The 17,345-nt window shown below is 40.9% G+C and overlaps 2 protein-coding genes across 2 annotated transcripts in view; both read right to left on the bottom strand.

Moving 5' to 3' along the window:
• The window catches only part of kmt2a (lysine (K)-specific methyltransferase 2A), a 38,250-nt gene extending 35,891 nt beyond the window's left edge, over positions 1-2,359 (bottom strand). The window contains 1 exon segment of the mRNA XM_018681222.2: positions 1,988-2,359. Coding sequence (XP_018536738.1) covers positions 1,988-2,233 — 246 coding nt within the window. The 5' untranslated portion in view covers positions 2,234-2,359.
• A 1,935-nt stretch (positions 2,360-4,294) lies between these two features.
• On the bottom strand, positions 4,295-16,999 carry ube4a (ubiquitination factor E4A (UFD2 homolog, yeast)). The gene is made up of 20 exons (XM_018681221.2): positions 16,893-16,999; positions 14,238-14,407; positions 13,883-14,059; positions 12,679-12,791; positions 12,285-12,437; positions 11,970-12,129; positions 11,641-11,843; positions 11,228-11,419; positions 10,799-11,132; positions 10,507-10,633; positions 9,996-10,303; positions 9,367-9,499; positions 9,028-9,218; positions 8,749-8,849; positions 7,928-8,041; positions 7,620-7,794; positions 7,348-7,528; positions 6,954-7,101; positions 6,627-6,778; positions 4,295-6,462 (listed from the first exon to the last, which is right to left on the bottom strand). The coding sequence occupies exons 2-20, from the start codon at positions 14,365-14,367 to the stop codon at positions 6,327-6,329; spliced, it is 3,228 nt and encodes a 1,075-aa protein (XP_018536737.1). The 5' UTR covers positions 14,368-14,407; positions 16,893-16,999; the 3' UTR covers positions 4,295-6,326.
• Positions 17,000-17,345: the final 346 nt, after the last annotated feature.

The raw sequence follows: 17,345 nt of genomic DNA, 5'->3' as shown, positions 1-17,345 counted from the left end.
TTTAATGTACATATGTATAGTGTCTCTATAGCTGTTTTTTTCTGTCTGTATATTTTAAAGTATGGTGTCTTTGTCTGTGTTTTTCTTATGCCAAAAGCTACCAAACAAAATTTCGTTATGTGGTGTATATTGACAATAAAGAATTCTTGATTCTTGATAAGAGCTTTTATAATCTCCCTTTCATCGTCCTTTAAAATGTATGCAAAAATTCGAGCATTATTCAAGTTCAGAATAGAAACAAAAAACATAACTAAATACTAACTAATATGTATGCAAATACTGCTGTGCTTCAACCAAATAAGACGAGAAGCACTGGAGCTGGTGGTAAACATCCCCACACAGTGTACTCCCACTGCAATGAACGCATGCTGCTCATCATGAAGAAGGAAGATGGTAGTTCGCTAAGGCGAACACACCCCCACATCACACGGTCCGTCAAGAAGGGGCTCGTTGTTATTGTAGCCAGCCCTGCATGCGCACTGTCACTAGCAAGTCTCATTCCTCTGTTAAAACCAAGCGAATTCAGACGCCAAACCCCATCGATATACTCTTATTAGCGCTTCAGCACCGAAGAAAGTGATTTTGAATGTGTAGCTGTACATCAGACGTCATCTCCGAGCAGTATAAACCCGATATTATTTTGGTACTAGCTACGTAGTGGCTGTGTAGAGAAGGGGAAAACATGTCCACCTCCCATTTTCCTATGCATCAGCAATAGCCCCAGTGGCTAGCGTGGCGTAGTGCGTAGCATGGTAGCTGTCTTAGCTTAACATTAAAACAGCAATGGAAATTATTTAGTGTTGTATATGACCTCCGCCAACTTTAGCTACAAAGCCTACACCCGCTGCGTAGCAATATGCTCGCCGGAGGTAAACACATAAACCTCCTGAGCAAACCTGCAACTTTAACACCGCTTACGAAAGGGGAGAGAATGGTGTAGTTTTAGCTGTGGTGTAGACAGCTAGCCTGCGAGCTAACCAATCAGCTATGTTAGCCGAGCCTCGCTGGAAGGTTGACACCTCACTGCAAACAGCCAGCCCTTGAGCTCATTTTGTAAATTCTAAGCTATTTAGCTCGCAAAGATAATCTGATAGAAATCTGGAAGCAAGTGAAGTGAATAATCAACAGCCCTTCACTGGGAGACGCTGCAGACTGGCGCTAACTTCACGTTAGCTAGTTACAAACCACAATTGTGTACTCTCGCCTCCTTCAAGTTGACATGTCTTGTTTTCAAACACATTACACGCTATCTTGAAGGTCCCGGGCTATCACAACACAAGGAAATGTCGTTATGATATGATAAACACGGGTGGTTAAATGCCATTTTACTGTAGAAAATAATATTAACGCCAATACGGGACGATAACTTTTACTGTGCGTTGATGTAACATGAATTTGAAGGCTTCACATTAAGCTAATGTCAAGTAGCTAACTGGTAAACCAGTTGTAACGGCTTAGTTACACAGTGTCCAATTAGTCACTAAATGTGCCAGTGTGTGTGCTATGTGTTTACTATATTGTATGGTATTATTAACAAGACAATACCAGGATTTCTCCGCAATGTTTTGGTCGGGCTAGCACCCTAACGTTAGCACCAGTTCATCCAAACTGTGTGGATGTAGCCTGTCCTCACACTCCACTGAGGAGCAAACTTTCTCTCCAGTAGAACTGTTGAGACCATAAATCTGATAACCACCTGGCGTTTCTTGTGTTTCCAACTAAAGTTGACGTTATAACGTGTTACTGTAGAGTTTAAGGCCACACCACCAACTCAAAGTTAACTGAGCATCCTGGCAATGACAAGTTTGCTCACAGCCCCACTGAGCGTTAGGGAGAGGAAAAGATGGTCAACGGCTGGGCAGAGAGTAACCGTTAGCTCTTCATTTGGGACGTGAGAAACAGCTCTCTGTGTGAACCGAGCCCTTCAGCGGTCCAACCAATGCTCCCGAGCTACCATCGGACTGCTCCCGTCCTGTCCTGTGCTTACCTCCCCGCTGCTCGAGTCGCTCGATTCCCCCAAAACATCCCGAAATTTCTGCAGGTTGCTCCCGATAACCGAAGAGACCTGTAGTGCAGCATCAAACCCGGGTCCGAGCCCAGCTGCGTTGGGGTGGGCTCCCGAGACACTCCGCAGAGAGGCAGTAACCCTGATTCGGCCCGCTCTCCTCCCGGTACCGGAGTTGCTGCTCCCTCCGGGCCGAGCGGGGAACCGCCACCGACAGCTGTGCGCCATTTTACACTCTCTGCCTGTCTGCCCTGCGATCAGAGATACCTCGGTGGGCGGAACCCTAACCCAGCACTCCACATAAACAACCTCTACCACAGCGCTCCGCTCTCACTGGCCGACACATCGTTATGCATGTTGCGGGGCGGAACTGTAGAAACCCCGACAATGCATTTTCTCAGCGGCCCTATTCAGACTCTGCATGGCTGAATCCAAATCAGGTTCAGGGGCTTTGCCCGGGAAAGGAGCTTCGCACTTGAATCACAAGAAAAGACCAGGCCGTTGGCTCTCGGTGCGGTTTCTTACACAAGGAAAGTGAAAAGCTTTTTACAAACTGCAGACAAACTCAAAGATAACGCAAGACAAAATACGACTGAAAAAACGAGGTAGTATATTGTAATAGTTACAAATGAGGTATTGATGTATTAAGGCATGGGCGCAGCTATGAATTCTGCATCCCATGAGAAATATTGTTCTGTTGCCCCAGTTCCAGCAATGCAACTTATGCTAACCACTTTTTACAAGAGGAATTGTCTTAAAAAGTTGCTGTTAACATGCATGGAGCTGAAAAAATCGGCTGCATGAATTTTCTTTTTAAAGGACAATTTCCCATAAAAACTGAAAAGGGTCAGGCATAACCTGCAAGCTCTCCAGGTGGGGTCTGATCCAGGTGAGAACCTTCACAAAGTCGCACATCTAGAGGTCTTTGAATCACTTTTATTTTGGCATCTTACCCAAAATACTAAATAAATAAAAACAAACAAAAATCAGTACTGTACCTAATTTCATTTCTTTTAGTATCGCACATTAATTACATATAATTAAACTTTTTTTACATACACATATTCATATTATTTCAATACATACATGTTAAGTGCTGGTATTCTTCTTATTAGTTAGTATTACACCATGTGAGAAATCCAGATTAAGTTGTTTTCCGAGCAGAACATCGTGTAGAGCATCACACTGCCTCTGCCAGCTTGCCCTCTCCCCTTAGTGCGTCCTGGTGCCAACCCTTCCCCAGGTAAACAGTGCCCAACCACATGGCCATCCACATGATGTAAAAGAAAACTTGATTCATCAGACCAGGCCACCTTCTTCCATTGCTTCCAGCAGTGGACAGTGGTCAGGATGGGTCCTCTGACTGGTCTATGGCTACACAATAAGCTTTGCTGCAGTGCATGTTCTGACAGCTTTCAATCATAACCAGCATGAACTTCTTCAGCAATACAGTGGCTCGTGTGTGGGACTGGACTGCACAGGCCTGTCTTTGTTTTTCAAGTACATAAAGTCAGTGTTGGTCAGATCCTTACACTTGCCCATTTTTCCTTCTTCCATCAACTTCAAGAACTGACTGTCTTGCTGCCTAATATATCCCACCCCTTGACAGGTGCCATTGTAATGAGGTAATCAATGTTATTCACTTCACCTGTCTGTCAGTGGTTTTAATGCTATGGTTAGGTATATATATATAATATAATGGAAAAGTAAGAGTCTCTATCCAAATAAAGATGATGTAAACACACAATCCAAAATTCCTCAGTACTAACTAGAAGTTGTTAAAATAAACATTTAAGTGTATGTTGTTAACTAGATGTGCAGTTATGTGTCCCAACACAACTTTATTTTAGCTCTTACAATCTCTGGGAGGATTGTTAGTATGTACAGTACATGAGTGACTCAGGCTCCAAAGAATTTCACATACAGTTGCTACTATACAACTTATTTGGATGTGACTTGGAGACATATAGCAAGAACCCTCAAGACTGAGACTGAAAGGGCTGCACCAAGGCACCTGAGACACAGTTGATATTACTAAATAAAGAGTAAACTATTCTGACATTCATATTATCTTTAAGATTAAATAACTATCTCAACCTTGTTCTAAATCCATGGTTGACTAATAAATGATCTACATTTCTGTTTTAACTTGTCCACTCAGGTCCTCTTTTTGTGCCCGATGTCTATCTCATGATTGATAAGTACTGTTAACAAAAACACTCATTTTATAAATATATTGCAATGGGCTAAATGAAATCTGTGATACTTCTTAAAGAGAAGATAACACTGTCTTATATAACGCACATTAGTTTTATTTTTTTAAATCATACTGTACATCCAAAATAAATGTTTTATAATCACAATTAAAACAAAGATATTGCATTATAATTTAACCCATGTAATCCTTCAGGTGGTAGATATTCAACATACAGTATGAGGGCATGCCAAAAAATACATCTTGTATGCCTTTCACATTTTGCCACTTTATACAACCACTCTTGCTTTTGAATTAAAACCCTTTAGATCAAAAAGCTACTCAAAAACAAGTTCTCTTTTTCTCACTTTCTACTCACAGCTCCCAATATGCCTAAAAGAAACAAACTCATTATTATGTCTCCTAGGAGTATGAAACAAGTCAGATCCTCATTTGTTGACAATTACTGCAAGGCTCTTGGTTTTAGGCACCAATTCTATTGATCAACTGTTTGCCCACATGTTAAAACACTATGCATTTACAACAAAACCTCTTCTGTTATAATCTGGTGATTGTTAATTAAAAGGATGAGAATGAGAATGAGTATCACATGCACTGCCAGTCAAAAATGATTGAACTCTATATTTCTGACCTTTGTTAAGACCTTAAAATAAAACCATACAAGCAGATGTTAGGGGTAAAATGAGAAAATATTGTGATTTTTAATCTTATTGAAAACAACAAGAAGATCTAAGTCTGGAAACATCCATGTGCGAGAAACCATTCAGCTCAGTCAAAGATGCACCTGACAAATCAGGAAACGTTTAGAGAATAGACTTGCATCCTTTCCAAATTTTTCATTGAATCTATATGTTGCCCATTTAAAATGAAGCATGCTTCTGCAGCTATGTGGCTTATTTTCACCTAAGATTTTGGTGGGGAGTTCAGAAGAAATTCTGTGATATTTCAACAACGACCACCACGTTTTTTCCAGTTTGAAAATCTGATGCAAAGACCAATACCGGTCTATTGAGTGGTCCTCAGCTCGTCATGATTGGCTGACCACAGTCCACGTTGTTGTCAATAGAACCTATTGTGCTAAAATATATCATGTTTTCCTCTCTGTATTTATCTAATAGCTAGTAACAGCTTCTCTCTCAGGATAGAATGAATCTAAAATATTTCTGCAGGTACATGTGTATATGTACTACATCCTACAATACAGATCAAATTAGAGTAGTTACTGTGCAGTAGCTAAAAACCTAATAATTATCAAATTCTCAGATTCTAACAAGGACTTTAATTGGTGCTTAATTGAAGCAGGTGCACTTGAGGATTTGAAGACCCTCATCTACTCATGTTTAAACACAGACCACTGTAAAATAAATACACAGTATGATTTTGAGCTACAGGTTCTGAACGTCTTATTATTTCCAATAAAATAAAAGTCAAACACAATTAAATTCAGTTTTACTTATGTCTTACTTTTAATTACTAGTTTTATTTACAATGCTGCTTGAGATTTGACCAAAAGTGCTGAAATATAAGGTGTTCAAGACCTTTTGAAAGGCAGTGTATGATGATGTATTCTTCATGAAGGTGAAATCAAGGTTAAATCATAAATGACTCCATCCATGTTCTGCCTCATGAGTTCCCAAAAATACTTACCTTGCAGTATAAAATCTTGTTTTGGCCAGCTGGTCAGTCAGGAGTTCATACAGTACATTCAACAAGTCTTGTTGAAACTGATACTCTGGCCACAGTTCTGTCTGTAATATCTAATTAATACACAGTATTCAGGGGGAGTGGAATCAGAGGTTGCATCACCCTACTACTGTTTACCATAGGGCATTGTGGGAGTCGAACAGCTACTGTGCATGGATTTTGACGTCGTCACCAGTCCGTGTGCAGCTACAGTTTGCCTGGACTGTTGTCACAGAATGAATCCACTGAGGATGAAGACTGCGTGAAAAGGTTAATGTAATGTTTGTCGGACCAGAGGAATCAGAGGAAATCCACAGAGGCAAGCACACCATGGATTAGCCAAGAAGCAGAGAAGCACGTGAGATGTGGGCCAGGAGAGAAAACAAGGATGCAGTCATGGTTCGTCACAGTGACAGATTACGGCTAGCCACTGGGTCCCAGCTGCAGCCTCTCCTGCTTATGCTTATCCAGCCACTGTAAGATCTGCTGTTTGAGTTCCTCATTTGGCCTGATCTGGTCCATGGTTAGAGGACTGCGATTGAACGGGTCTGTCTGATCACTGTGAGGAGGACAGAATCAATAAAAGGTTACTCATTTTACTCCTGTCTTTATGTATACATTATGCTCCCAAGATTACAATAAAGACAGATATCTGAAAAGAGATGCCCGCTAGATACCTCAAGTGAACTTTTTGGGCTTTGCGGGAAGTAACTCACCTGAGGCAGGTGCCTTGCTATAGTTGAGCGGTCTACTGTAACATTAGAAGAGGGCAGAAGAACAGGATCTAGCATCAGAGTGGACATGATGGGGTCCAAGAACTCATCTGGAGCATCTGAGTATGTCTCCTCTTCCTGTTGCTGTCTGTCTGCATGGGACTAAAACAGATACACAACAGCAACAACATTATTTTTAAATTAACATATTAATTAACAACAAATTAACGACTAAATCACTTATTACTTACAGATTCCTAAGACAAATATTTGTAAAAGACTGAACATATGCTGTTTATTTCCCACAGGAAAAGGGATGTCAGCATTTTTCATTTACCTTTATTTTATCAGCAAGAAGTCCAAAAGCTACTATCATGTCTCCAGGCTTGTTGATCTTCTTCAGTACCCTAACGGTCTGGGAGAAGAGGGTCGGAGAGTACGATCGTCCATCCTTTGGGACTGTAGCACAGAAATTCTCCTCGTCACTGCCAAAGACAAAAACAAACAAAAACTCTTAGGAACCATAATAGTGTTTGCACTGCAGCAGTGTAGTGAGCAATGTGTCACTGTATTTCTTCTCCAGATATGACACTAATAAAAAAAATAAGATTATACAGGGAGGAAAGTATAAACAAAGACTGCTAAATGTTTATTTTTTAATACAGTATCTTTTGCCTTGTATTAAATTCTCCCATGTACTCAAGCTGTAAAAAAGGAGTGAGACAACATACCCCAGGTTCAGGTAGATGGTGCAGATGTCAGAGACCAGCTGCTGGGGCTTGAAGTCAAACTCACTGAAGTCCTTGACTTTAAGGGCACCCATTTTAGGACCCACCAGGTGCTGCAGGAAGTAGTTCAGCATGGAGATGATCCTCTCAGCCAGGAAGGGGTGCACAAATATCCCCTTGATTTCTGGAGAGAAAAACAAACATCAGATTGAAAAAGACAATGATTCGTCAATACAGCAAAACAGGGTCACACGTAACAATCTTTCCTGCCTGACCTGAGGTGAGAAAGGCCAGTGTGCCGATGGTCTCATTAGACATGATGTTGTGGAAGCGTCCCAGCTGTCCAAACATCTGTAGGCTTGACTCCTTCTCCCTTCGGGCATCAGGGGCCAGGCCTTCCCACTCTCCTCGATCCCGCTCCAGCTGCAGAACCTTGATTTTACTCAGGTACTATGAGAAAAGATAATGTATGAATTTTATTTTATTAAACTCTTGAAAGAAGCTTAATAACCTACTACAAATCTACTACTTTATGTTACATACGGTGAACATGTTTTGCATGTATCAATGGCTGTGAACTCACCTGAATAGCCTCGTCCAGTAGGAAGATGGCATCATTCATCAGTAGGTTGAGGAACCTGAGGAACAGAGGGGGGTTCATGGCCTCCAGGTTCTCAGATGCATAGTCGGCCAAATGCTGAAACGAGAGACATCAAACAAAATGACAACGTGGTGAATACAGTATCTCTATTTATAATCACCTGGAAGACCTCAGACCTGAAAACAATTTGGATGAGATGTGGTGTGTGCGAGTGGGAGTTTATTTGCTGCTCAGTCACCAAAAATCAATGCTTGCTATTGCAGAAGTTGCCCCTTCATAAACTCCATTATACAGTTCATAGCCAAAAAAGGTTTTTATGTACACCCACCACAAAATATTAACATCGTATTTATATTTTTCCTGTACTGTCATCCTGCCAGTGTACATCTAATACTAATATTGTTACATAGAATTTCAAGAATATGTAGTCTGGACACACATCTATGGAACCTACTGTAATGCCTTCAGTGGTGAGTGAATTTATAGAAGATCATATTCTTAAAAAAAGGTATGTAAGGGGTTTGGCTACTGGGACAGTAAGCAACATTAATGAGACAGGATTTGATTAATCCAGACGAGGGACACATCACACGTGAGCTTGTTTTTGTAAGGCAAAAAAAAACAAAAACATCACACAACCATCTTAACTTCTGAGGACCACAATGGAAATACGACTCACGACTGTGATTTTTTGATGTTTGATGTGTAATGACTGCAGTGCAGTTATATGTGTTTTTTTTATCATCAAAATAAATTAAATCAATCAGTCAATAAAGACAAACTGTCAAAAACCTTCTCATTACCTTGATGCTCTCTCTATAGCTGTCTTTGCCCCACATGTACTTGAGGATGGGATACATGGGTCTCCTGTAGTTGAATTTCTGTTCAAACTGATGAGGATCACCTGAAAAAAAAAGAGAGGAAGAGCAGTTAAATCAAACATGCCTGATCGATGCCTTCTATTTGTTTTCACTTCATCCAGCTTCTCTCCTTATCTTGTTCTGCAGAATACACACAGGTGTTCACACACAATGTCTCTGACCTCTTTACAGTTTCACCTGACTAGAAAATATCGGTTTCACCTGTGAATTCAATGTCTACAAACACAGTGATGAGGGCCTCGGCCAGCTGAGGTGCATGTCTGTAGGAGCAGAAGACTCTCTCTCGCTGGTAAACAATTGGCTGAGCAGCACCAGGAGCCACCGGCTCCATGTGTGGCATCACCGCCTCTAAGACCTCTGCAAGCTTTGCTCGTAAGTGTGGGTTCTTCATCCTGTTGGAGATACAGGACAGGGAGGGATTGGAACAGTATGTAAAAAAATTAGTAAGACTTGCACCATCTAAGCCCTCACAGTTCTTCCTCTCAGTTCGCCAGACAACTATCTCCTCAGTATACAGCAATACATTATTGAGTAACATACCTCTCTACATTTCCCATGAAGACAGTGATGAAGTTAAGAATCTGCTCCAGACTTTCTGCAGAAGTCTCCAAGACATCGTCTGCGAATCGCCGCAGGAAGATGAAAAAATCTCCCAAGTTTTCTGCAAAAAACTCTGACAAACATATACAGACACGCTTAAGCCACGAATATCATATTGAGTAATGTTTCACATTGGCAAATGAATGCACAATGAGAGACTAACCATGCCTACTTTGCATGCACAACTGTGGTAAATTCAAAACATTTTGTAGTATTGGCCGTATGTAACCTAATGTTATGATGATATATCTATTAATATGCATCTATCTATAATAATAGATAATGGATGGATATATATATATATATATATATATATATATATATATATAAAATAATAGATGTATAAATATCAGGTCCTAAAGTATTCGAACTTAAATTTTTTGCTTGGACCAAAAATTTATTTTTGACAATTGAAGTGGTCTGGAGTATTATTAATTACAGGCTGGCAGGTGAAAAGCACTGTTACATTCCAATTATGTTGGACCCCAGTGGGTCAGTCTGACAATCAAAGCTAGAGTTAGGCTTTCTGTTCCACTGTATTTGTAGTCTAACTGGAAGAAGTGACCTACCTGGTACATAGCAGAGCATAGTATCCTGCAGGGAGGACAGGGGGAAACTGAGTGCTACATGCTCAGGCCCCTGGTTTCCAACACCAAGCTGAACCAGCAGAGCAGCAGTGGAGGCTTGGAGGTTAAGGCAGCATTGCAGCATAGCTGGCTGCGTAGTGGCAGCTTTGGTTGACAGATAAACAATCATCAGACGCTCAAACTGCTCCAGGAGTTGCTCCGACATCGGGTTGCCAGTTCGCTGGGCCTCCTGCCACGTCACCTGGAGCCGGTGGAGAGACTGGTTCATCTTCACCATCTGCTCGTGGAGCCTGCACTCGTACATTTTACATGGACACAAACAGAGTGAAACAACATGGCTTAATGCTGACATATGGTGCAAACATGAGAAAAATAAAGTCTCCTATGTTGATAAGAGATCTGCTACACTGTGCACGCTTTGGTTCAGGTAAGTGCGGGTATGCTCTTTTAACTTCATAGCAGAGGATGTTGGTGCTCGTTTGAAGGTATGTACCTGTGGAAGCCGAGATGCAGGGTGAGCTGTGTGAGGATGAGGTTTTCAGTCAGCAGGCTGTAGGACTGTGCAGACTCCACCGGCTGCTGAGGGGGCACAGGGATCAGACAGGTTTCCTTGTCGAGACCTGGAATTAGCAATAAAGGATAATTTGGTCAAACTCTTGGAAAATCGAATGCTATTAAAAAGTGCCGTAATTCACTGCCTACTTGTCAAGGCAAAACAAATACCAGAGCTGCTGTATTAATACTCATACATCAAACGAATAACACTAATTTTCACATATATCAACCTCTTGCATGCACATTGCGGTTGCGCCTCTCTTCTTCACTCAGCTCTTTGAGTGCACAGTAGGTCGGGTTGAAGGTGAGCAGCTTGGGCGAACGAGGCCTGCAGAAGGGCTGGCACAGCTTCAGCAGAGCTGCACCCAAATTTAAAAAGAACGCATCTGAAGCATACATCTGGAAGAAAATCTCGGGCATCTGATTGGCCCATATCTTGGCTCGACCAGCGTTAGCCTGCAGACAGCTGCCCAGCCACGAGAGCAGCAGGTGGCGCGTCTCGCCTGATCGCTGGAGCAAGTTTTTCAAGACCTGGTGCAACTTGTCGTGAAACTGGCCCATAAACTGCAACACAAGGGGAGTAAGGATCATCAGCTGTGATGCAGTGTAAAACCAGTGTATGGCTTTAATGCCAGCTAGAAAACAATATATCTGATTACCTGGTGGATGTTGGCCTCCTGCACCTTTGTCTCCTGGGCGCTGGAGCGGGAGGGGTTCAGGAAGTAGCCATGCCCCTCTACCACACCTGGGGTTTTTAACAAGCAAGAGATACTCAACACTGTCCCCAACAGGCTCTTCTGGTACTGCAAACCATTGGCTGGGTCTTTGGGCTGAATATGTTCCACCAATACCTGAGGAAATGCAAAAAAGAGGAAGAACTATTGGAAGGATTCAAAAAGATGGGCCCTGAAATATCAAACACTAAACATAGGTAACGCAGTGAAATGTTATGGGTTTACTGTCTATTATAGTGTATTATTTGATCAGCATTAAGCATTGAAATTATCTGTTGTTGTCACAAGGTACATTACAATAACATCTGCAGATCTAATGTCGGTGTGTGTCTCCCAACCTTGGCAATATCTTTATGGTGGCTGAAATAGAGGAGGACATCTAAGTAGGAATAAAGGAGAGGCTGGCAGAGGTCCAAGTCTTTGATGCGTCCCTGGAAGATATCGAACACTGGAACCATCACCTCCTCGAAGGTACGCACCTCCTGGTCAGAGAGCAGGCCAGCAATGACCTCCTCCACAAACTCAACCACCTCCTCTGGCTCTATAAAACACAGTGATTTTGTAAGTAGAGAAAACTAGAGGGAATACTTCAGTGAGAATGTGCGAGGACAAAGAAGGCAGAAGAAAGGAGAGAGCCACGCTTAAACAGGCCCAATCCTGAACCTACGTGCTCCACTGAAACCTTCCAGCAGCAGGTCCAGAAGCTGTTCGTAGACGTTCTGGCTGATGTAAATCTCTGGGGTGAGAAGAACTGTCCGTGTATTTGAAACTGTCAGGTTCTTACAGCGAACAGCAAACGACAGTAACTTCTCTGGTACCTTCGTCACCTGGAGCACAGATAATCAAGAATCACTGAATTATGAAAGAGAGTAGGTTATTTTTTATATTTCAATTACCAAGAATAATACATTATCAGCTGGCGATTTCTGAAAATAGTTGCATTAAAGCGCCTCAATTACAGTGACATAGGAAAGTCTCGCACCTCCTCTTTAGCCCTCTGGTAACAGGCAAATAGGTAGGGGATGGCACATTTCTCTCCTGCATCACGATCTGCAGACAGGTTTACAGCGCTGCATGACGTCATGTAGATGAGGTGGTTTCCTGGCTCTAGCAGCAGCAGACGGTTGAACAGAGCCTGGGAGACAGAGGGAAGCATCACAGACAACAATTTCTATATTAATTTCTTACATAACTACATACAACTTTCAAACATGTCAATTTCTTGTATCTGATGGATTCGGAATTTGCTTGTGCCGAGAGGCTGCCCTCTGCCTGCTCTGAGGTTGGACCAAACATTCAGATGTTTATTGAGAAGAGAGAAACGAGACATGGCAACAAAAGAGCAGTGACATAAGAACACATTGTTGACATCTGACCTGTTCTATGTTGTCCATATCCAGCCAGTCCTGTCCATCCAGATCTGCAGCCATCTCCTCCAGGTACACACAGCGAGGAGGGATCCCATTACCTCCTCTTAGACTGGGGTCACCTAGGGGTGAAAATAAAACCATGGTCCATAAAATAAAGTCTGCTTAAATCATATTACATGCAACAACACATGACAATTAAACCAAAGCAATCATGAACAATGGATCAATTGTAGTTGAGAAATGATTCAACAGCCAGACATGAGAATAAATAAGACACAGGAGGATTAAATGCACAGCATGTATTTACTCTGGTTTATTTCAGACTGAGAGGAATTCATCAAGGGGCTCTCTTTCAGAACAGGGGGGCTTTTCAGCCTGCATTTCCTGAACATCATGAGTCATCCTTAAGCAGTCACAGCGGTGGAGAGCTGCAGCCAACTCACAGTAAGACTTCACAGTGAGACTTCACAGTGTGCAAGGTCTTTGTATTGTCTTTAAGGGTGGTGAGTCATTTGTTACTTACTGGAAAATTCAAATTTGACTCTCAAGTCAGCCAACACCACAGGAAACAGCCTATGCTAGTACTTACCACAACCAATACTTTTATCAGTACATCATCAGGCACCTGTCTGACATACACATGCCTGATGACTGTCTAATTTCCTTCAAAGCAAAAAAAAAAAAAAAAAAAACTAACCAAAAAAAAGGATTATCTGATGCAACTGTCTCTCATACTTAGGCTTTTACATGGGCCTCAAACTGGTTTGCTTAGGTATGAATAAGAATGAACTAACTAGAGTTAATGTTAACTTGCTACAAGGTTTACTATAAAATCTATAGGTACAATAAGTTAACTAGCTGTTACAAAATTGTAGAAATTGTTATTATTATTATTATTATTATTGTTATTGTGGATCAACTCTACAGCCATCAATGTCAACTTTCTATAATAAAAACTGTGGCACCTTTAATTGGTGTCAAAACATAAAAGCTGTGTTTAGCAATGAGTAGTAGTTACTCCCAGGCAATTTACCTGTGACCTTTCTGATGTGGGATAAATGCAGGTAGTGTGTTAATCTGACACGTTCAAAAAGCTACAACAGAACAGTGTGTGGGAAAAAGTGAACTCAAAATAAAAGGTAGCTTGTACTCCACATTGACCCATCCCAATGACTTAATAAGTGTAAATCATTCTTCTCCTTTCACTTACTGTTGTCCAGAGTGATGAGAAATATTCGCTGGATCATGTGATTGACATTGAGCTGTTCGCACAGCTCCTGGCGGGACCGGAACGAGCGGCTGATCTCTGCCACGGAGTCGTCATTGTCATCAACGCTGTCTGACACAGAGTTTTCTGAGTCTGACTGGCTCTCTCCTGAGTCCTCCACTGTGATACCAGACACACGAGTTAAGTATGAAACCATGTGGATAAACTTAAGTCAGACGTTAGTATGACCTGTACTAACTAGAAATAAAAGATCACAATGCTTCTGTAATTCTGAAATGATGTTCTGCACGGCATTTTGACTTTGAGGATTGCAGGGGATCAGATTAACTCTTCTTACATGGTGGTTCAGCAGACTGCTGTTGTGGTTTCTGGCCTGATGCAAACTGTTTGGCATCAGCCAGTGAGCTGAAGAGGGCAGCGAAGGGGTTGCAGGAGATGTTCTGGTTGTTGTTGCCCTGGTCAGTCATCTCATAGGGGCTCAACACTCACTCCATCCAAGATCCCAGCCTAATAGGAGCAATGCCAGCATGACAAATAAGTGGCAATGGCACAAGACTTAGTTAGCATGTACACTGTATTACCACATACACAAGATATCATCATCATTTTCCATCACTTTACCAATATTATAAAGAGATGCCCACCTTCTGCACTGATCATAACAGTTCTGTATGATTACATTTTTTTTCAAATTATCGCTTCATTCAAATGAACTTTTGTCTACAGGCCACTGCATGACTGTTGTTTGACATCTATCTATCATACATTGAAATGCATCATAATGCACACAAATCTCCATCTTTTTCTGTGGGGGAATTGTCTAAAGTCAACATCATGCTGAAAATGTGGATCAAATGGATCATTAGCGCACCCCCCTCTTCTTTTTGAGGTTTTACAGCAGCCAGTATCTTTCATGTGACATTACTGCTTCCCTCTGGATTCAGCCCTGCTCATTGTCCAGTTGCTACAGTGGTTTAATCAAAGTCCAGTTGTCTTTAAAAAAAGAAGAAAACTCTCCACGACACCAGTGTGTAACAGTGTTCATCTGTGCAATTCTGCAATAAATTCCTGTATTTGTATCTCATATTTTATGCTGTTTGAAGGACATGCTGCAGTGTTTTAATCTTTTGACACTGATCTCAATCACCTCCATACTGTATGTTTTCCCAATAATGCAAAGTATACTGTTTTAAATATTATTTCCAAATTTCAGTCTACTCATTATTACCTTCTCTTTACTGTTTCTTCCCAGACCAACTCTACTTTGGACAGAGAACACTGTAAATGCCTCCTTTGGTTGTATGATCCCAGTCCTGTTAATCTATTTTCTTCCACACTATTGTTTCTCCTTCAGATTTTGAGAATGAATACTGACTACCACTTTCTTGTTTCCAAGAATACAGGGATGTGCAAGAAGGTGGCACCTTTGCCTTGGTTGGTTACTATTCTTACGACAGTGAACCAGATTTCATACAGCTGACTATTGGGTGTAGCAGATTATCAGCTCTTGACCTAAACTCTTTAGCATCATCAGCACTGTATACATCTCAATGTTGCTGAGTCATCATGTTGTGTCAAACTTAATATACATGTCAAATTCTGTTCCCCTCAGATGATGGATAGGGCATGGTTTGTTGATTAGGACAGACAATGGTACCACTTTTTGATAAGGCCAGCATGACATGTTACTTGTCTTGTTAGCAAGTTCTTTAATTCGTTACAGGGACAAATTATCTTCTAATAAACTGCTGGATGAACAAATGTATAAACTGTCTGTTAACATTTAGAACAGTAGAGAGTTATTATGGTATAGCCACTTATCCATAGGTATTCAGTACAAAAGTAAAGACAGCAATCCATTAAATGTGAAATGTTGATGACAAGAGCTGTTTTTTATGACTTTTTCCCAAATGAATAAGGTTCTATTGTTTGACTAAATATTCCCTCACATCAGTGTACTCTGTTCAAATAAAATGAATGATGGAATTTTTACACTATTTCCTGACATTTAACAGACTAAACAATCAATTGATCATTAAAGAAAATTGCAGTCAGGCGCACTGATGATTTCAACAAAGGAGCTCAATATAAATTGAAACAGCTACAAGATACAGGTCCCACTGACAGTTGATGTTGTACAGCAAGTGGCATAAATTTCCTGCAAATTTGCAGCTAATCAAATTATGTGGCACCACACGATATGAAATACGATATGAAGTAAACTGCTTTAGGGCAGTTGCCTGCCTTGAGTGGTTGGTAATCTAGTCTTTGGTTCTACAGCAACCCACGTAGTCAACAGATGTATGAGTTAATGAGCAGTTTCTAAATTAATTTTGGTCGAGATGTCCTCAGGAGTTTTTCCATAAGATCATTTGGAGAGATCTCCCAAATGAATTAAAGAGCTTGTTAAATACATAAACAAAGTGTCACGCTGGTGGAGGATTTTCCACAACCTGGCAACCACAAGTTGTTCTTGTGAATAGATCATTACGGTCATTAGTAATGACATACGAGTGGTGCCTTATTAGACTGTGGCAGTTCTGACGAAGCTTTGAAAGCTTTTAAAATGATATTCAGGATAAAAGAGGCTCACACAAAACAAGTTCTCTTGCCCGCAGTTTGACAACGATCACTGGAGACACGGTGTGTAACGTTCACCGGACGGTTTGCTCGTTGCTCGCCGTGTCAGCTTCACCTTACAGCATGTCATCACGGTTACCCATCAGTTTAGCACCTCACAGCCATAACATGTGTCACTTTACGGGTCTTGGTCTCCAACAAACCTTCATTACTCTTCTTCACAGATGTCGTTTCACCTGATCAGACGTTTAATAAGCAGCTTTAGCTAGCTAGCTAACGAGCTAGTTAGCAAGCTAAGCTGTCATGGGGTCACCACGGCTCTATTTCATCATCGATTGTACAAACAGTCACATGGATTTCATGAACTATCGTCATAAATAATGTATACAAACGATAAAGAGTGTTGTCGTACCTGTTTGATGGGAAGAGACGTGTGTTTTAGTTATAAAAAATTGCTTCTACGAAACTGACAGTAGCAGTTCCTCAGTAAACAGAAGTTGTAAACGTCATCAATCTGCGACGTAGCGTTCGCTTTGCTGAGTAACTTTTTTATATAACATTTAAACGCGATGGAAATCGTTAAATTAATAAATAAAACAACACTTCTGTGTTATAAGATTACAGACAGCAAGCTTATTGTTAATTATCTTCTTCTATCTTTTTTTTTAAAATATTTATGTATTTATGTTTTTATGAGTATAATTGTTGAGTTTTATGTTAAAAATAAAATGCTGATTGAACACAATTCGCATTTTAATGGAAGAACTGTGGAAGAAAAAAATTTTCAAGAGAATCAGAGTTATTATTATTTTATTTAATCGGCATGGCTGATGTTTTTAATTGGTACATGGATCGATTAACTTCC

This window comes from Lates calcarifer, linkage group LG21 (genome assembly GCF_001640805.2).
Source record: "Lates calcarifer isolate ASB-BC8 linkage group LG21, TLL_Latcal_v3, whole genome shotgun sequence".
In the NCBI taxonomy this organism is placed as follows: Eukaryota; Metazoa; Chordata; class Actinopteri; family Centropomidae; genus Lates; species Lates calcarifer.
The sequence above is the reverse complement of the archived record's forward strand: the minus strand, read 5'-3'. Positions and strand labels throughout refer to the sequence as shown.